Source organism: Muntiacus reevesi, chromosome X (assembly GCF_963930625.1).
Source record: "Muntiacus reevesi chromosome X, mMunRee1.1, whole genome shotgun sequence".
NCBI lineage: Eukaryota > Metazoa > Chordata > Mammalia > Artiodactyla > Cervidae > Muntiacus > Muntiacus reevesi.
In genome coordinates, this window is record NC_089271.1 from 4,955,817 (window position 1) to 4,978,025 (window position 22,209).

General features: G+C 47.5%; 1 protein-coding gene across 1 annotated transcript in view; it reads left to right on the top strand.

Annotated features, from left to right (window-relative positions):
* The window catches only part of STS (steroid sulfatase), a 156,008-nt gene that overhangs the window by 119,496 nt on the left and 14,303 nt on the right, over positions 1-22,209 (top strand). Inside the window, exons 8-9 of the mRNA XM_065915792.1 lie at positions 9,738-9,897; positions 21,456-21,577. Of these exons, the coding sequence (XP_065771864.1) occupies positions 9,738-9,897; positions 21,456-21,577 (282 nt within the window). The remainder of the gene's footprint in view (positions 1-9,737; positions 9,898-21,455; positions 21,578-22,209) is intronic.

Below are 22,209 nucleotides of genomic sequence, written 5' to 3' on the forward strand. Positions count from 1 at the left end.
CACGCTAGGTATGGGACAGCTTCTAAGGCATCATGGCAATGAATGCAGGTTCTCCGACCGCTAGTAACTCACATTCTTCTGTTGAGATGGAGCTCTAAGGACATGGTGTCAGATAACAAACTAGACAGGAAGCGCTGAGAAGGGACCAGCGGAGGTTGTTCACCTAACCTGGGAATTGAGAGAACCTCCCAGGAGACGTTGGCCTTTTGCAGGCTGATGTGTGGGAGTGTTGGCTGGCAGGGAGGAGAGGTGGAAAGGTCATTCCAGGCAGAAATGAGATGCTTCTGGGGAGCGAAAAGGCAGCTCAGTGTTGCTGGAGATGAAATTGTGAACAAGGGCTATTGTGTGATATAGCCGAGGAGAGGTATCTTGCATCCCCGTTAATGCGTCCAATAGAATGGATAGATGGGGATGGATGGGTGGGTAGATAGATAAATAGATACATACGGTTGCATAGATGGATATAGATGGATGGATGGATAGATATAGATGGATGGGTAGATACAGATGGAAAGGTAATAGAAAGATATGGATAGGTAGATATAGATTGATGAATGGATAGACATTTATAGATAGATGGATATATATAGATGGATGGATGGATTAGATGAATGGGTAGATATAGATAGATAGATAATAGATACACAGATATGGACTGATAGGTAGATATAGATCAATGCATGGATAGACACATATAGATGGATGGATAGATATAGATAGATTGATGGATGGATGGGTAGATGTAGATAGATGGGTTGATATAGATAGATAATAGATAGATAGATATGGATGGATAGGTAGGTATAGATTGATGAATGTATAGATATAGCTGAATGGATAGATATAGATGGATGGGTCGATATAGATAGATAGTAGATAAATGGATATGGATGGATAGGTAGATGTAGATCAATGAATGGATAGATAGAGATGGATGGATAGATATAGATGGATGGATAGATAGATATAGATGGGTAGATATAGATAGATGGATAATAGATAAATAGATATGGATGGATAGGTAAGTATAGATCAATGAATGGAGAGATAGATATAGATGGGTGGATAGATATAGGTGGATGGATGGACAGATAGATATAGATGTATGGGTTGATACAGATAGATATATAATAGATAGATATGGATGGATAGGTAGGTATAGATCGATGAATGGGTAGATATAGATGGATGGGTAGATATAGATGGAAAGATAATAGATAGATATGGATAGGTAGATATAAATCAATGAATGGATAGACATTTATACATACATGGATACATACAGATGGATGGATGGATTAGATGAATGAGTAGATATAGATAGGTAATAGATAAATAGATATGGACTGATAAGTACATATAGATCAATGCATGAATAGATACATATAGATGGATGGATAGATATAGATGGATGGATGGATAGATATAGATAGATGGGTTGATACAGATAGATAATAGATAGATATGGATGGATAGGTAGATATAGATCAATGAATGGATAGACAGATATAGATGAATGGATAGATACAGATGTATGTATGAATGGATACATACAGATGGATGGGTTGATTTAGATAGATAATAGATATGGATGGATAGGTAGGTATAGATTGATGAATGGATTGATATAGATGGATGGATAGATATAGATGGATGGGTACATATAGATAGCTGGATAATAGATAAATAGATATGGATGGATAGGTAGGTAGAGATTGATCAATGGATGGATATGGATGGATAGGTAGATATAGATTGATGAATGGATAGATAGATATAGATGGATGAATAGATATGGATGGATAGATATGGATGGATAGATATAGATAGATAATGGGTAAATAGATATGGTTGAATAGGTAGATACAGATGTATGGATAGTTAGATATAGATGGATGGGTAGATGTAGATAGATAAATAGATATAGACAGATAGGTAGATATAGATCAATGAATGGATAGATAGATATAGATGAATGAATAGATATAGATGGATGGATGGATAGATAGATATAGATAGATGGGTTGATGTAGATAGATTATAGATAGATATAGATGGATAGGTAGATATAGATCAATGAATGGAGAGATAGATATAGATGGATGGATAGATATAGATAATAGATAGATATAGATCAATAGATGGATGGCAGATATAGATAGATGGGTTGATATAGATTGATAGATAATAGATATGGATGGATAGGTATATATAGATCGACGAATGGATATATAGATGGATGGATAGATATGGATGGATGGATAGATATAGATGGATGGGTTGATATAGATAGATATGGATGGATGGATAGATCGATGAATGGATAGATAGATATAGATGGATGGATAGATATGGAAGGATAATAGATAGATGTGGATGGATAGGCAGATATAGATCAATGAATGGATAGATAAATATAGATGGATGGATAGATATAGTTGGATGAATGGATGGAAAGAAACAAATTGTGTGTGTGTATATACACACACATGTATATATGTATGTATGTATGTATGTATGTATGTATGCAGTTATTTCCATTTGGGTAGTAGTTAAAATGGGAGCTCAAGAATATCACCCAAATCTGGTATAAGGAAACGCTGAAGGAGTGAGGATAAGGATGAACTGAGGAGTAATGCAAAGCATCTCATGCTTTTGGCTGGTGTGATTGGGTGGATAGAGGCTCAGTTCCTTGAGGAGTGAGGACTCCTGGGCAGAGCCTCAGTTCCCTGCCTTTAGATCTGGAGTGATAGGATCGTCCTTGTAGGAACGTTGTAGAGGACGTCACAGTGATTTCAAAGGCTGTGCGTGCAGACTGTCTCCTGGGTGCCCTTGGTGAGGGCAGGGTTGATGGTTATATAACTGCCAGAGTGCATGACCGCTGTTGGCAGATGCATTCTACCCACATCGCCTGGATCCCCAGAACCCAGAACAGTGCCTGACATGTAGGAAATGGTTTTCGAGGGACTTCCCTGCTGGTCCAGTGGCTAAGATTCTGAGCTCCCAATGCAGGGGGTTCGGGTTTGATCCCTGGTCAGGGAACTAGACCCCACATGTCGAAACCAAAGAGGTTGCATGCTGCAACTAAGATCTGGTGTGGTCGAATAAATAAGTAAATAAATACAAATAAATATTTTAAAAGGAATGATTTTTGAGTGAATACGTAAATGAAAAAAACACTTGAGCTTCGGTTTCAGTGAAAGTGAAAGTCGCTCAGTCATGTCCTACTCTTTGTGACCCCATGGACTATGCAGTCCATGGAATTCTCCAGGCCAGAATACTGGAGTGGGTAGCCTTTCCTTCTCCAGGGAAATCGTCCTGACCCAGGGCTCGAACCCAGGTCTTCTGCATTGCAGGTGGATTCTTTACCAACTGAGATTCCAGGGAAGCCAAAGGATCTATGGTTTAACTCATTGAAGAAGAGAATGGAAGAGTGTGTTGGAAAATCCACTAATAGTGGCAATGAATTGGATATGGAGTTTGAGGGAGAAGAAGACATCAACCATCATCAGCCATCAAACCATCATTATGGTTTTTGGCTGGTGTGATTGGATAGGTAGAGGTTCCCTTGAGGACTTGGGACTCCTGGGCAGAGACCCATATTAGGTTGTTGTATGGAGAGGTATATGAGATCATTTTGAATAAGAAGATGTGTTGAATGTAGAAGGTGAGATGGTAGATGATCCAACAAAGGAGACAACAGAGAGAGTGACAGGGAAAAAATGAGAGATAACCAGGAGAGAAAGTGGTCCAGGGAGGAACATGGTCTGCAGAAATGGATGCTGACAAGTAGTCCACTTCAGCTGGAATTCCATCAGCCCCACTAGCTTTGTTCATAGTAATGCTTTCCCGAGGCCCACTTGGACTGCAAGGAGATCAAACCCATCAGTCCTAAAGGAAGTCAATCCTGAGTACTCATTGGAAGGACCGATGCTGAAGCTGAAGTTCCAAGACTTTGGCCACCTGTTGCAAAGAGCTGACTCATTGGGAAATACCCTGATGCTGGGAAAGACTGAAGGCAGGAGGAGAAGGGGACGACAAAGGATGAGACGGTTGGATGGCATCACTGACTCAATGGACATGAGTTTGAGCAAAGTCAAGGAGATAATAAATGACAGGAGGGCCTGGTGTGCTGCAGTCCATGGGATTGCAGAGAGTTGGACGCAACTTAGCGACTGAAGGAGAAGGCAATGGCACCCCACTCCAGTACTCTTGTCTGGAAAATCCTGTGGATGGAGGAGCCTGGTAGGCTGCAGTCCATGGGGTCGCTAAGAGTCGGACACGACTGAGCAACTTCACTTTCACTTTTCACTTTCATGCATTGGAGAAGGAAATGGCAACCCACTCCAGTGTTCTTGCCTGGAGAATCCCATGGGCAGAGGAGCCTGGTGGGCTACAGTGCATGGGGTCACATGGAGTCAGACACAACTGAAGTGCCTTAGCACACAGGCGCAGTGAAGATAGTTGGAATCAATGAGGATGTCAGGTTTCCAAGAAGGTCGTGGGAAATGAGATCTAACATGTAGATGGAAGACTGATCTTTGTAGAGATTGCAAAGTATAATGCTTATACTGATTATGTATAACCGAATCACTTTGCCGTATGCCTGAAACTAATACAACATTGTAAATTAACTATATTCTAATTATTTACAAAAAAAAAAAAAAAGGAGCGATGCTCAGTGAACTATGGTAGTTGAGCCAGATCTGGTCTGATGGCTGATTTGGTAGACCAGGATTTCCTGAAATAAAGCCATCCTCATTGGCTGGAGTCTGGTCCTGCTGTTTCTGAGCTAGCTTCTGAGAACTTGGGCAAACCACTGACACTCCATGAAATAGGGCCACCCCCCCGTCCCTGGCCCTGGCCCGGCTCTTGAGATAGAACACGTGCCAACCCTTGGCTGAGATAATTTTGCTGTTTGATGTCTGGCTTCAATCGTCACCTTCAACTTTTCAAACCAGGTCAGTTATTTTAAGGGTGTTCCGCAGTTCTTCACCCTTCCTCTTCGTCAGTGACGTGAGCAGACAACTGTTCTTTATTTTTGGCCTGTTTGGCGGTGGATGATGCTTTGATGGAAGCTGGGCAGTTCTGTGTCCTGTCTCGTCTCTATCTGGTGGGCTTTTAGTCTCTTGGATGAACGCATCGAGGAGAATGGAAGCTAGAGCGTCTTGGGTGAGATGCTGCTTGGGTTCATTACACTTGTCATATGTTTCCTTGTTGTTGTTTGGTCGCTAAATTGTGTCCCACTCTTTGTGACCCCCGTGGACTGTAGCCCACCAGCCTCCTCTGTCCACGGCATTCTCCAGGCAAGAATACTAGACTGGGTTCCCATGCCCTCCTCCAGGGGATCTTCCTGACCCACGGATCAAAACCACATCTCTTAAGTCTCCTTCACTGGCAGGCGTGTTCCTTACCACGAGCACCACCTGGGAAACCCACATACACACTACTATATATAAAAGAGATACCAATAAGGACCTCCCGTATAGGACAGGAACTCGACTCAATCCTCTGTAATACCCTAAGTGGGAAAAGGATCTGAAAAAGAATAGACATATGTGTGTATAGACAAATCACTTTGCTGTGAATCACAAACTAACACGATATTCTAAATGAATACCCTCCAATAACAGTTTTTTGTTTTTTTTTTTAAATACCCAATGCTCTATGCCTGTCCCCTCCTACTGTGAGAAATTGAGACACTGGATCTGTAGCTCGGTCATTTAATTCGGGCAGGCACACTTGAGAGGCATTGACGGGTGCGTTCTTTAGCGCTGAGCCACAAGGGAAGCCTCTGCTTCCTTCTGGTTCACCTCAACCCAGGGAAGCAGTGTTATCTAGGCAGGGGGACGCCTAACAGGAGGGAACAAAATGACAGATGGAATATTTCCTACAACTGCGCCCAGATGAGGCAAAAGAGTGACAGGCATACGCTTCTGCCACTGAGAGGCATTGGACCTGCGGGGTGGCATCATTCGACAAAGACAGGAATGGAAGGCGGGTTTGGAGACAGCTCTTCCTAACAGGAGTCTCAGAGTGAATGGTGGGGGAATTTTGCAGAAAGACTGACTCAGTCACCATCCATTTGTGATTCCCCATCAGGACCCGAGAACCAGCAGGATGTAAAACGTGCTGATTTGACAGTGACTCGACCAGGGTTTTAAATTTAGACCGTGCTCTTTCCTCTGTTCGGGCGTTTTCAGAAAGAATGAATCCAGCCTCCATCACCTCTTATTTTTTTTTCTTGTATCTTCCTTTTACACCCCACCCCGCCCCGCCTTGCTCTGCTAACTGTCTTTCTCCTTCTCTAGCCAACGCAAAGGCTGTTGATTTAGAGCCGGTGTTCCCCCAGGCAAGAGACATTTTCTGGGCTTGTTCTTGGCCCCAAGTTATGCACAGCATGTTTTAAATGGGCAGTGCTCTGGGGGATGGGGTGGGGAGAAGTAGTGTGTCTGTTTTTCTGTTCATCCCCGTGTTCTCTGCCAGAGGGACCCAGTAGCCCTGGCCTCTCTGAGCCCAAGGCTGCTGCATTTCCGTCTGCCTTCCCCAGGGTCCGTGAGCGGGAGGCCTTGGTGAGCGTCTTCTGGGGACATTCTGACCCACTCCCGGCTCCTCCCTGCAGCCCCCCCTGTTAGCTCTTTCATGCTCTGCTTAGTCACTTTTGAATCGCTTCCCAGGTAGCACTAGTGGTAAAAAATCTGCCTGCAATGCAATGCAGGACGACCCAGGTTCGATCCCTGGGTTGGGAAGATCCCGCCCTGGAGAAGGAAATGGCAGCCCACTCCAGTATTCTGGCCTGGAGAATCCCATGGACAGAGGAGCCTGGTGGGCTGCAGCCCACGGGGTCACTGAGAGTGGACTGAGCGACTGACTCTAACTGGGATGAAAACGCCGCTGTTGGTGCTCGCCTGCCTTCCAGGCTGGGGGTCCTAGTCCCGTGGAATCCTCACATCTTCTGTGTTTGCAACATGCAGCCTGGCACGGTTGATCTGAGCGCCCATGAGCACAGAACCCGAATTTTCATTTCCTGGGTCTGCCTTAACAAGTCACCACTGCTTTGGTGTCTCCGAGCAACCCAAGTGGGTGACCTTATGGTTCTGCAGGTCCGATGTCCAGAATGGGTCCACGAGGGCTGAAATCAGGGCATTGGCAGAGCCGCCTTCCTTCATGAACGCTCTCAGGAACGCCTACTTCCTTGCCTCTTCCAGTGTCCAGAGACCAGCTGCATCCCTTGGCTTGGGGCAGCTCTCTGCATCCTCACAGCTCGTAACGTAGCATCCTGAAACCTCTCTCACTACAGCTCTGACTCCAACACCCCTGCTTCTCTCTTTCCCTTAGAAAGACCCTCAAAGTGAGGTTGTATTCGACCCACTCACAGAGCCTGGAATAGACTCTCCTTTTGTCATATAAGGTGCCATATCCCCAGGTTCCATTTGGAGACATATGGGAGTTCTGTTGAGCTTCCCAAGTGGTGCTATGTTAAAGAACCCATCTGCCAATGCAGGAGACGCAGGAGACATGGGTTTGATCCCTGGGCCGGGAAGATCCTCGGGAGAAGGAAATGGCAACCCCCTCCAGTATTCTTGCCTGCAAAATTCCATGGGCAGAGGAGCCTGGCGGGCTACAGTCCGTAGGGTCGCAAAGAGTTGGACGCGGCTGAGTGACTAAACATGCAGCATACAGGGGCAGCATTATCCTGCCTTCCGCCGGTGGTAAAAACTAGAAATGGAATTGGAACCCCGGGACCTCAGAGTCATTGTTCTCAGTCTTGGTTGCTGCAAGATTTCACCGTCCCTGGTTACAGAGTCATCACTCATATCCACCATGCAGTGCTGGCCGTGTGTCATGCATGTGGTGACCATGCCATAAATATTGGGTTGGCTGAAACGTTTGCGGGAAACCTGGGTTCGATCCCTGGGTCAGGAAGATCCCCTGGAGAAGGAAATGGCAACCCACTCCAGTACTCTTGCCCAGAAAATTCCATGGATGGAGGAGCCTGGTAGGCTACAGTCCATGGGATCACAAAGAATCAGACACGACTGAGCAACTTCACTGGATAAGTTTGAGTTTTCCGTGACATCGTGTGGAGAACTTGAACAAACTTTTCTGCCAACCCTATATATATATATATGTATGTGTATATATGTGTGTGTGTGTGTGTGTGTGTGTGTGTGTGTGTATACACAAAACATGTTATAATGTATTACATATTATTATACATATTATATATACTATATTATATTATATATATATATATATTATGTATACTAGCCAAAGAATTAATGCTTTTGAACTGTGGTGTTGAGAAGATTCTTGAGAGTCCCTTGGACTGCAAGGAGATCCAACCAGTCCATCCTAAAGGAAATCAGTCCTAAATATTCATTGGAAGGACTGATGTTGAAGCTGAAACTCCAGTCGTCTGGCCACCTGATGTGAAGAACTGATTCATTGGAAAAGACCCTGAGGTTGGGAAAGATGGAAGGTGGGAGGAGAAGGGGATGACAGAGGATGAGATGGTTGGATGGCATCACTGACTCAATGGACATGAGTTTGAGTAAACTCCAGGAGTTGGTGATGGACAGGGAAGCCTGGCGTGCTGTGATTCATGGGGTCGCAGAGTCTGGCACGACTGAGCGACTGAACTGAACCGAATGTTAGAATTATATATGATTTTATGGGAGCTGGTGATGGACAGGGAGGCCTGGCGTGTTGCGATTCATGGGATCGCAAAGAGTCGGACACGACCGAGCGACTGAACTGAACTTATATAAAATTATGTATAACTATGTTATAGTTTTATATGTGAATATATTAAATATATAATTAATATATATTATAATTATAGATAACTTTATATACTTTATAATTTATATATAAATTATATATAATTTTATATATTATTATATATGACTTTATATTATATATAACTATATTATAATTATAGATAACTATTTTATAATTTATATATGAATATATATTAAACATAATGTATATTTTATAATTATAGATAACTTTATATACTTTATAATTTATATATAAATTATATATAATGCTATATATTATCATTATGTATGACTTTATGTATAACTAGTATAATTATATATAGCAATATATTTTATAATTTATATATATGAATATATTAAACAAATACTTTATATATAATTACAGATAACTTTATATATTTCCAGTATACACTTATACGTTATATATATTGCATATTTTATAATCATATATAACTTAATATAAATATTTTTCATCACAACAGTCACAATGTAGTTTTTCTAATTTTCTTTATTTTGGCCGTGCCGGGTCTCCGTGGGTACCCGGGCTTTTCTCGAGCTTGGAGACTGCGGGCTGTTCTCTCGTTGCCGCTCAGGCTTCACCGCAGCGGCTTCTCCTGTTACGGAGCGCGGGCTCCAGGCCACTCGGACGTCAGTAGCTGCAGCTCGTGGCCCAGTCATTCTGGCCCCCGAGCTTTAATCACAGGCTCAATACTTGTGGCTCACGGGCTTAGTTGCTCTGAGGCAATTGGGATCTTCCCCGACCAGTGACGGAACCCGTGTCTCCTGCTTTGGGAGGCGGGTTCTTTCCCACTCGAGCCCGCGGGGAAGCCGCAGATAACTAGGAGATTCTCGTCCCATCCGTGTCGTCAAAGCACTCGGTTCTTCCAGACTGGCCGCCCCAGGGCCAGTGTTGGAAAGACAGACCTCCTTGACGCGTCTCCTTCTGTGTTCCAGGGGGAAAAGCCAACAACTGGGAAGGAGGCATCCGGGTCCCCGGCATCGTGCGGTGGCCGGGCGTGATCCCGGCCGGCCTGGAGATTGACCAGCCCACCAGCAACATGGACATCTTTCCCACGGTGGCCAAACTCGCGGGGTCTCCTCTGCCGCAAGACAGGTACCCTGACTCCCGGCTCCCTGCGATGCCCTCACTCAGGTTTTGCAGGCCAGGGAGCTCTGGATCACCTGCTCCGTGGCAGGCTGCCTGCGACGGGACCGGTTATCCATCCACGCCCACTTATGGAAGATAACTTAAGGGGTTTCCCTGCTGGCTCAGCTGGTAAAGAATCCACCTGCAATGCGGGAGACCCTGGTTCAATTCCTGGGCTGGGAAGACCCCCTGGAGAAGGGGATAGGCTACCCACTCCAGTCTTCTGGAATCCGCCTGCAATGCAGGAGGCCCTGATTTGGTTCCCGGGCTGGGAAGATCCCCTGGAGAAGGGGATAGGCTACCCACTCCAGTCTTCTCGAATCCGCCTGCAATGCAGGAGGCCCTGGGTTGGTTCCTGGGCTGGGACAATCCCCTGCAGAAGGGATAGGCTACCCACTCCTGTCTTCTTGGGCTTCCCTGGTGACTGTGGTGGGTCCAGCAACTTAAGCATGGCTCTGTCCATCCTGTTATCCCAGGGGAAACAAAGTCCGAGGCCTGATGGGGCTGGATGCTCCGTGTCTTTGTTTTGTTTTGTGTTCTTTCATTTAAAATTTATTTCCCCTGTCATGTTGGATCTGCATTATTTAAACTGGTGAATAATTGCTCTATGACGGCGTGTTGGTTTCTGCTTTCCCACAGCGTGAATCGGCTATAAGGATACACATATCCCCTCCCTCTTGAGTTTCCTTCCCGCCTCCCATCCCTCCCCTTGAAGTCATCACAGAGCCCTGAGCTGAGCCCTTCGTGCTACACAGCAGCTTCCCACAGCCGTCTGTTTTACACGTGGTGGTGTATATATGTCAGCGCTGCCCTCTCAATTCATCCTATCATCTCTTCCCGCTTGTGTGTCCACACGTCTACCCTCTACGTCTGTGTCTATATCCCTTCCCTGCAAATGGGTTCGTCTCTACCAGTTTTCTGGATTCCATATATGCGTCCATATCTGGTATTCGTATCAGCTGACTTAATTTCTTCTAGTCCCTGGGTCCATCCACGTCTCTAGGAAAGATCCAGTTTTGTTTCTTTTTCGTGGTTGAGTAATATTCCATCGTATGCACGTCCCACTTCTTCTTTATCCATTCGCCTGTTGATGGACAGCTGGGTTGCTTCCATGTCCCAGCTGTTGTTAATAATGCTGCAGTGAACGTGGGGGTACATGTGTCTTCTACCATTGCGATGGGCTTCCCTGGCGACTCAGCTGGTAAGGAATCCGCCTGCAATGCGGGAGACCTGGGTTCCATCCCTGAGTTAGGAAGATTCCCCTGGAGAAGGGAAAGGCTACCCACTCCGGTATTCTGGCCTGGAGAATTCCATGGAGTGTATGGTATATGCCCAGGAATGGAATTGCAGTCTTTAGCTGAGCTTCCCTCTTTTGGCATAAGTCTCTCTCTGTCTCATTGGCTTGCAGCAGGGCAGCTGGACAGAGTAAACCCCCTCCTCTCATCACACACGCCTCCTCCCAGCCCCACCCAGCGGCTCTTTGCTGCAAGAGCACCCAGAAAGGCAGCTGGCTCCTCCATCAGGCCTGTTTCCCCAGCACGTCTTCATCTAGCAGGCTCTAAATGAAACGTCTTTCTCTTCCATTTAAATACAGCTTCTGATGACATCGCCGACGGTTTCTCCTTAAGTGTTATGACCCATCCAAAGAGCTCTGAGTGAGGCGTGCTGATTAATTGTTTTTCATTAGTCAGGTGGCAGGCGTTGGGGGTGCACAGGCCACAAATGTGGTTTAAATTCAGCTGCCGGGGGAACCCAGCGGAGACTGGGAAACTAGGGACAAAAACAACAGCTCGGCCAGAGCTGAGTCCAGGCGGAGGTTTGCTCAGCTCCTTTGTGTACAAGCTTGGTTCACTCTTCCCTTTTTCTTCTTTTTTCCAAATTTCTACATTGGGTATACCTTCTGCCAGAGGTGCGCCCACTCACCACACACACACACAAATACACACACACAAATGAGAAAGGCGAAATTATAGAGTGTAGCCCTTCTTACACGTTATGACCCATCTGCAGAGTTCCAAGTGAGGCACGCTGATTAACTGTTTTCGTGGAGTTCTGGTCTCAAGACCCTCAGAAACACTTCACTGATTGAGGAACCCAAAGGTGCTTCTGCCTCTGTGGGTGGTATCCATCTATGTTCGCCATATTAGTACTCAAATCTTCAAATCAGAGTCTTTAAACGCAAGAGCGCCCAAGCAGACATTGAGTCGGCTGGCAGAGTGATGATGGAGCCTCCGGGGAGAGGCCCTCCATGAACTCGTGAAAGACCAGTGATGCAAGAGATCAAAGAATGTTTTCAATCGCCATGGAGATCGTTTCAGCTCGTAGACCTCCTGATAGATCTCAGGGAATGCCCGTGGGTGTCTGGACCACACCTGGAGAGCAGCTGGTGCTCCGGAGAACAGAGACCCTGGAGCCGTACTGCATGCAGGGCTTCGCATCTTGGCTGTTTTAACAGCCTCAAAGCCCCGAACTTCCTGGGCCTTGGTTTCTTCTCCTGCAAATGGGTTCAGCCGTGAATGCCGCCAAATGGGTTGATGTGAAGATGGAAAGCGTCAGAGTCGGCAATTGCAGAGTGGAGAGGCATGAATACTTGTCCTTTATGCTTCGCCCACCATAGGGAAAGAGAGTTATTGCAGCTTCCACATTTAATCTCCATCAGGGGTTAGATGGTCATCACTTTGAAGGCTGAAGGGGGGCTTCGAAGATCTTACCCTCCCGTCACGCTATTCTGCCTTTCCTCTAATGATGGAAAACTCAGCAGTGGGAACTCATCAAAATTCTCTTTTTTTTTTTTAAAAGAGATTTGTTTTATCTATTTCTCCACTCTGTGCGGCGTAAGGAATTTTTAGTTCCCCGACCAGGGATCGAACCCATGGCCCCCTGCAGTGGAAGCATGGAGTCTTAACCACTGGACCACCAGGGAAGTCCCAAACGTTTTTTCTCATAGACAGTCAGAAGTCTTCCTGCTTCTTTTATCTGCTCTTTAGCCCTGGTTCTTTCCCTCCGTATAAATGTGAATAGTATTGGGAACAGTGCACACAGACTGTTCAGATTGCTCTTGTTGTTCAGCTGCTAAGTCCTGTCTGACTCTTTGTGACCCCATGAACCGCAGCACGCCAGGCCTCCCTGTCCATCACCAACTCCCGGAGTTTGCTCAAACTCATGTCCATCGAGTCGGTGATGCCATCCAACCCTCTCATCCTCTGTCGTCCCCTTCTCCTCCCACCTTCAATCTTTCCCAGCATCGGGGTCTTTTCCAGTGAGTCAGCTCTTCCCATCAGGTGGCCAAAGGACTGGAGTTTCAGCTTCAGCATCAGTCCCTCCAATGAACATTCAGGACTGATTTCCTTTAGGATGGACTGGGTGGATCTCCTTGCAGTCCACGGGACTCTCGAATCTTCTCAGGCACCGCAGTTCAGAAGCATCAACTCTTTGGCTCATGATATCATATCATCCCTGCTCTTTTCTCTCATAGTGTTTTTTTTTAGCCTCATCGGGTCGTAGTTGGGGCCCTCAGGATCTCCACTGCGTGTTGTGGGATCTTCCGGTGCAGCGTGCAGACTCTCTAATTCTGACCTGGGGATTCTGCTTGTGGCATGTGGGTTAGTTGCTTGAAGGCATCTGGGATATTAATTTTCCAACCAGGGATCGAACCTGTGTCCCTGGAGTTCAAACCCATTTTGCAAGGTCATTGCAAGGTGGATTTTTAATCACTGGACCACCAGGGACATACCACGGGCCCTCACAGCATCTTTAAATGGTTTTCCATCTCACTGGGAAGAGGCCAGGGAAGGCAGAAGTCCAGAGGCAAAGAGGGAGATTCTTAAAGGGAAGTCTCACTGCTGGCACCTCCTCCCCACCCCAACCTGAGGGTGATGGAAGTCATCCTGGCTTCCTCACGTGTGCCCGTTGATGGAGGAAGCCAGCCCGCAGCCCTGTTAATCAGACCCAAGTCTTTTCTGCGTGAGCCAGTTTCGTCAGTAGATTCCTTTCTGAATATATTGAAGGTTCTTCCTATGGCTCTCATCCGCTGATGGCCTTACTCAACCCAATGACGTTGTGTCTGGGTGGAGGTCCCTCTTAGATGTCACTGTTGTTAGGAAAACCTTATTACAGCTTTTCAATAATGACAACTGGATAACATTCTTCTATTTATCCATTCTTCTATTTATCCAGTCGCTTCAGTTGTGTCCGACTCTTTGCATGTCTGTGGTCTGTAGCCCGTCAGGCTCCTCTGTCCATGGGAGTCTCCAGGCAAGAATACTGGAGTGGGTTGCCATGCCCTCCTCCAGGAGATCTTCCCGACCCGGGGACTGAACCCAGGTCCCCTGCACTGCAGGCAGATTCTTTACAGTCTGGGCCCCCAGGGAAGCCCCCTATTTATCCATCTCCGTCTATAAAGCAGACACCGGGATGTTTCCTCTTTAGAAAACAACCTGAACTCTTTTCCCGCTACTGATGGATGGGAATCAGCGTTCCTGAGCGCCCACTTGAGAAATGTTAAAGGGACCTTTCTTAGGAGAAGAAGCACATTCAGAGGGTTGGACCCAGGCTACGGGACAATCACTTAATGAAGCGCCCTAGCATTTTTCCATTCGTTTTGTCTCACGAGAGGGTATTTTGTTCACAAGACCCTCTGCAAGGACAAGGACAGCCTTGTCGTTGTGAAGAAGCATCTCATGTCTTACCAGACATAGCTCTCCTGATCAACCCTAGCTCTGTGAGAAATGAAAAGCCCTTCCAGGCAGGCTTTCTACTTAGCGACAAAGAGCAGTGATCCCGGGGTTACACAGAGAGACTGTTGTGTGGCTGAATCTCTGCCGTGAGGTTTCTCTAATTCAGCCCGAGGTGTGCCTTGCATGGGAGCCCCATCCACAGCGAATCTCCACCTCCCCAGGCCTGCTTGAGGGGTGTGTTTGCTTTTGGTGCCATAGCTTACCTGTGGCCGTCACCCCGGCACGTGCAGAAAAATCCTTTCCCCCTGGTCTTCCGATAAGCTGATTCTCGAAATAAAGGGAGAACCGTCTCTCTTTGTTGATATAAGACATAGGCCCCGAGAGCTAGGTGCATGGTACAGATGGACCCGTTGGCCGGGCGGGGATCGGGGAGAAAGATGCAGAGAACGAATGTGTGGTTTGTCAGGAGGGCCGGGAGGGTGGAATGAATTGGGAGATTAGGACTGAGACATACCCACTGTTGACTGTTGTTGTTGTTCACGTCGTGTCCAGCTTTCTCAGCCCCACGGACTGTAGCCCGCCAGGCTCCTCTGTCCCTGGGAGTCTCCAGGCAAGAAGACTGGAGCAGGTTGCCATTTCCTCCTCCAGGGGATCTTCCCGACTCAGGGACCAACCTGCGTCTCCTACATTTTACCGCTGAGCCACCTGGGAAGCCCCTCCACTACTGATGCTGTGTGTAAAATAGATAACTCACGGGAGCCTACTGTATAATGCAGGGAACTCTACTCGACGCTGTTTGGTTTCCTGAGTGGGAAGGAAATCCAAAAAAGAGGGGATGTACACGCAGCTAGGCTTCCCTGGTAAACTCCGGGAGTTGGTGATGGACAGGGAGGTCTGGCGTAATGCAGTCCATGGGGTCACAAAGAGTCAGATACGACCGAGCAACTGAAATGAACTGAACTGAACAGAATGGCGATGCTGTGTGTGATTTTGAGAGTGTACGGGCCACTCTGCCACAAAACGTGATGTTGTAGGAACATTTCCATTCCAGCCATCCCAACTATTTTGATAGCTCAGACACTGTTTAAAAGTTTAGCTCAGTAGAATCACTTTCCATTTTTCATGGCAGAAATGAGCCTTTTTTTGACAAGCCATATTTCTGCAGCAGTGTTCAACGGTGGTTTCCATCACCGTGTGATTTATTACCTGCTTCCAGGAAAGAGCACGTTAGATGCAGGATATAAAAAAAAATTAAAAATGAAACCTCTCTCTACATTGCAAGGAAGAAGAAGGTTGCAAAACAGACCTTGCTTCTCTCCTTTAAAAAAAAAACAACAACTTAAATCTATTGCTTGGAAGTAAGAAAGGAAGTTTCTGAGACTTGGAGACTTCTTTTTATCCTTAAGTCCCCCTTTGTAGGATCAAGGCCCAGTTTAGTCATGAGATACTGATCTTAAGAAAATGGTTCTATCTCCTGTGTTCTTAAGCGCTGAGTTTTGTGGGCATATGTTGACACACAGCTTCCAGAAACAGAGGTAGAGTAACACCATTTGCAGCAACATGGGTGGACCTGGGGATTCTCATACTGAGTGAGGTAAGTCGTCAGATAGAGAAGGAGAAATGTCATATGGCATGCCTTGTATGTGGGAAGTGTTATAGAAAGAAATGACACAAATGAATCTCCTTACAAAGCAGAAACAGATTCACAGACTTAGCTTATGGTTTCATGGGGGAAGGGATAGTCAGGGAGTCTGGGATGGACATGGACACACGGCTGTGTTTAACATGGAGAACCAGCAAGGACCTGCTGCCAGCCCAGGGAACTCTGCTCAATACTCTGTGATAACCTGATGGTCACCAGGGGGAAGGATGGGGGAAGGGATAGTCAGGGAGTCTGGGATGGACATGGACACACTGCTGTGTTTAACATGGAGAACCAGCAAGGACCTGCTGGACAGCACAGCGAACTCTGCTCAATACTCTGTAATAACCTTATGGTTCCCAGGGGGAAGGATAGGGGAAGGGATAGTCAGGGAGTCTGGGATGGACGTGGACACACGGCTGTGTTTACCATGGAGAACCAGCAAGGACCTGCTGCCAGCCCAGGGAACTCTGCTCAATACTCTGTGATAACCTGATGGTCACCAGGGGGAAGGATGGGGGAAGGGATAGTCAGGGAGTCTGGGATGGACATGGACACACTGCTGTGTTTAACATGGAGAACCAGCAAGGACCTGCTGGACAGCCCAGGGAACTCTGCTCAATACTCTGTAATAACCTGATGGTCACCAGGGGGAAGGATGGGGGAAGGGATAGTTAGGGAGTCTGGGATGGACATGGACACACGGCTGTATTTATCATGGAGAACCAGCAAGGACCTGCTGGACAGCACAGGGAACTCTGCTCAATACTCTGTAATAACCTGATGGTTCCCAGGGGGAAGGATGGGGGAAGGGATAGTCAGGGAATCTGGGATGGACGTGGACACACAGCTGTATTTAACATGGAGAACCAGCAAGGACCCGCTGGACAGCACGGGGAACTCTGCTCAATACTCTGTGATAACCTGATGGTCACCAGGGGGAAGGATGGGGGAAGGGACAGTCAGGGAGTCTGGGATGGACATGGACACACTGCTGTGTTTACCATGGATAACCAGCAAGGACCTGCTGGACAGCCCAGGGAACTCTGCTCAATACTCTGTAATAACCTGATGGTCACCAGGGGGAAGGATGGGGGAAGGGATAGTCAGGGAGTCTGGGATGGACATGGACACACTGCTGTGTTTACCATGGAGAACCAGCAAGGACCTGCTGGACAGCCCAGGGAACTCTGCTCAATACTCTGTAATAACCTGATGGTTCCCAGGGGGAAGGATGGGGGGAGGGACAGTCAGGGAGTCTGGGATGGACATGGACACACTGCTGTGTTTAACATGGAGAACCAGCAAGGACCTGCTGGACAGCTCAGGGAACTCTGCTCAATACTCTGTGATAACCTTATGGTTCCCAGGGGGAAGGATGAAGGAAGGGATGGTCAGGGAGTCTGGGATGGACGTGGACACACGGCTGTGTGGCTGAGGTCCTGCGGTGTTCACCTGCAAACTATCACAGTTCACTGACTGTACTGCAGTATAAAAAGAAAAGATTTTTTGTAAAAGAATAAAATAAAAAAAGCGAGGTAGAGATTGATTGGGAGAAAAGGAGATCCGTTGCCAGTCTTGAACCTTCATGGAAAGGCCTTATCTCCATGTGGACATAAAGGTGATGGAGAGAGCTGGGGTCCATGTCAACCTCAGAATTTTTAGCCCACAGTTTTTCATGCTCCAGTCCTCCGCTCTCCTCCTTTCTCCTCATCCCTTGCTTCCCTTCCACCTCTTTAGGATCTCATAGTCTTAAGGATGGGCTTCCCCTGTGGCTCAGCTGGTAAAGAATCCGCCTGCAACGCGGGAGACCCAGGTTCGATCCCTGGGTCGTGAAGATCCCCTGGAGAAGGGAACAGCTCCCCGCTCCAGTGTTCTGGCCTGGAGAATCCCGTGGATACAGCCCATGGGGTCGCAGAGAGTCAGCGGCTTTCACTTGCAGTCTTAAGGACTAGGTCTTTGTGGAAATGTCGCAATACCTGCCGTTTCAGCATAGAAACGGTATTCAGGGCACACGCAGCTTCCGGATAGAATTGTCTGTCTGCCCTGTTCCTCTCATGGCGAGTAGCAAGCAGGCTTTGGAAGCGAGCCACTTCTGTCTTTTGTTCTTATTTTTAACTTAACAGTAATGGAGTATTTTCAGTCCTGTGGACTTTGGCACAGCGCGTGACGGATCTTTCAGGGTGGGTGCCGGACGGGCTCCCAGCGGCGAGGCTATAATTACTTTATGAGGGTTTTAGTGACACCAAAAGGCGCCACCAAAAGAGAAAGAAAGAAAGAAAAATCCTGAGGGACATCGCGCCTCTCAAGAGTGCTCACCCAAATTATGTGAGCAAGTGAGGACGACCCTGTATGCAAGGCAGCAAGAGAGACACAGATGTATAGAACACGCTTGTGGACTCTATGGGAGAAGCCGAGGGTGCGATGATTTGAGAGAGTAGCTTTGAAACATGTATATTATCATAGGTGAAACAGATCGCCAGTCCAGGTTCGAGGCATGAGGCAGGGTGCTCGGGGCTGGCGCACTGGGATGACCCAGACGGGTGGGATGGGCAGGGAGGTGGGAGGGGGGTTCAGGATGGGGAACACATCTACACCCATGGCTGATTCATGTCAACGTATGGCAAAATCCACCACAATATCATAAAGTCATTAACCTCCGATTAAAATAAATATATATATTTTTTAAAGTTCCAATTTCTCATAGTAGGAGAGAAGAGACATAGAGTGTTGGTTGGTTTTTTTTTTTTAAACTTTTGTTGGAATATAGTTCATTTACAGTGTTCTGTTAGTTTCTGCTGCATCGCAAAGTGATTCGTTTATGCATGTGTGGTATGTGGTCTGTCGCGTCAGTCGTGTCCGACTCTCTGCAGCCCCGTGGACTGCAGCCCGCCAGGCTCCTCTGTCCATGGGATTCTCCAGGCAGGAATACTGGAGTGGGTTGCCATTTCCTCCCCTGGGGGATCTTCAGACTCAGGGATGGAACCCGAGGCTCCCACGTCTCCTGCATTTCAGGCGGATTCTTTACCAGGGAGCCAGCCTGGTATTATCTATTCTTTTTCGGATTCCTCTCCCATCCAGATTATTACAGGGTGTTGAGTTGAGTGCCCGGTCCTATACCATAGGTCCTTATTAGTATCCGTTTTATATAGGGCTTCCCTGATGGCTCAGTTGGTTAAGAATCCGCCTGCAATGCGGGAGACTGGGGTTTGATTCCTGGGTCGGGAAGATCCCCTGGAGAAGGGATAGGCTACCCACTCCTGTATCCTTGGGCTTCCTTGGTGGCTCAGCTGGTAAAGAATCCACCTGCAATGCGGGAGACCTGGGTTCGACCCCTGGGTCGGGAAGAGCCCCTGGGGAAGGGAAAGGCTACCCACTCCAGTATTCTGGCCTGGAGAATCCCATGGACTGTACAGTCGCAAAGAGCCAGAGAGATGACTGAGCGAGTTGCACTTTCTTTCGCTCTTGTATATGGTAGTGTCTGTCTGTCAATACTAGTCTTCCAGTGTATCCCTCCCCCGCTTCCCCTCTTTGCTGGCTATAGGTTCGTTTTCTACATCTGTGACTCTATTTCTGCTTTGTAGATAAGTTCATTTGTGCCTTTTTTTTTTTTTTAAGATTCCACATATAAGCGTTATCATTATGATGTTTGTCTTGGGAGTGTTTTTAATCAAAGAAAGAAAACCCTCAAGTGCAACAAATCTCACTCTTTGCAGGTATCTTTCTGCCCCAGGTTTTGCTGGCAATGAATCAGTGCCTAGTATCCAGGCGTAGGATCGACGCCTTCCATTCCTCTAGTGGGTGTTAATGTATGTTTCACTCAAAAGAAAAGTTTAGACTTTTTTTTCCTTTACTTAACCTCCATGAGTGACTTCCCACGTGGCTCAGTGGTGAAGAATCTGCCTGCCAATGCAGGAGACATAGGTTTGATCCCCGGGTCGAGAAGATCCCCTGGAGTAGGAAGTGGCAACCCTCTCTGGTATTGTTGCCTGGAGAATCCCATGGACAGAGGAGCCTGGCGGGCTACAGTCCATGGGGTCGCAGAGAGGCGGACGTGACCTATCAACTAAACAGCAAACTTCCAAATAGTCTCATTTTGCTCATCACCCACTCTGTACAGTTATCACTCGCCATCTGGTAAGTTCCACCTTTTGGCACAATCATTGAAGAGATATATTTACCTTCGAGAGCATAAACATATGTGTCATGTGTGTATATAGTATGTAAATGTGTGTGAGTATATTTCTGTCCTCGGGATAGTTAATATCATCATCATTATTATTTGCAGATCACTTCATTGGGACTTTGAACTTTGTTTTCACTGAAGTCTATCCAGTCTCAGTTGCCCCATGCTGTATATATTATCTTTTTCTTACACACAGATTGTCAGAAATTCTTATTTTCAGCAGATCTGGAGTTTGTGAATCAACGGCCAAGGCAATAAGCAGAAAACTGGGAGCAGGACTAGTAGAAGGCCTTCCCACCCCCTTCTTCCCCTACCACGTCCACACATCTGGTCTCTGCATCTGCACCTCTGTTTCCACTTTGCACATAGATTCACCTGTACCATCCTTCTCGCTTCCGTATACGTGCCTTCATATACAGTACTTGTTTTTCTCTTTCTGGCTTACTTCACTGTATGACAGACACTGGGTCTGTCCACATCGCTGTAAATGATGCACTTTTGTTCTTTTTCATGGCTGAGCAATATTCCACTATATATATGTAGCGCATCTTCTTTATCATTTCTTCTGTCGATGGACATCTGGGTTGCGTGCACATCCTGGCTATTGTGAATAGTGTTGTGGTGAAGACTAGGGTGCCTGTGTCTTTTTGAATTAGGGATTTTTTCGGAGTATATGCCCGTGAGTGGGTCTGCCCCGTGGACGTGTGACACTCGTGACGTTGGGCGAATCACTCCGTGTCTCCGTATCATGATCCCAGGATGACGCCGGTCCCCACTCACAGTGTCGCTTTGAGGGTTAGGGTTAGGGTTAGGGAATTAGTTCACGCCTGAGCAGAGCTGACCTGCCTCCCTAACATGGCATGCCTCGCCCGGGGACGGTCGGTCGGTGTTCTCAGCGTCCCTTGCTGAGCCTTGTAGCCCCATCACGCCTCCGTGTACTGAGGGGCAGCTCAGTCGCCAGGGTGTCTGAGCCCTCCCGGCGGACGAGGCCACCTGACGCCCCGCCCGCTTCATCCCCCAGGATCATCGACGGCCGGGACCTGATGCCCTTGCTGCAGGGCCAGACCCAGCGATCGGGGCACGAGTTTCTCTTCCACTACTGCAACTCCTACCTGAACGCCGTGCGCTGGAACCCGCCCAACAGTGAGTAGACGCGTCTCTGCTCCCGGGTATCTTTCCCCGCCTTGCTTCGAGGGCTGCGTGGCATCAGAGAGGGGCAGGGGAAGAGAAGAAAACCGCAAGAGGGCGTTGCTCTCGCAAGATGCCCCTCCAGAGACGCTTGGTTTGATCTTCCCTTCCTCCTCTTCCTACTTTCTTCTCTCGAGCCTGCTGGTTACCCCGCTTGTCTCGGCAGACCAGGGTGATCGCCCAGCTCTATGCCAGTGCTTGCTGGCTCCTTCCTCCTGCGGGGACAGAGGACGTGCCACGTGATCGGCAGGGTTCTGAGGCTCCTTTCTCCCCGCTCCGCCAGCCACCCAGCTGCGTCTCCTGGTCTGACCTTCCATCTGAGTTTCTGCCCAACAGCCCGTCTGCTCTGGCATGGCCTGTCCCTGCTGGCGGCTCCCTCTGCTGAGAACGACTTTCTTTTCCTTCCTGGTTAATACTTACCCACCTCCCGCGATGCCCCTGAAATGCCATCTCCCCTGCCTGCGGTCTTCTGGTTTTGCACCGGTGCTGGGTGGCTTTAACAAGCTGACCTTGTCCGCTGAGCCTCATAGGCAGCGGGCAGGTCACGACCCGCTGATCTGTCGATCTGCTCGGTCACAGATTCTCTG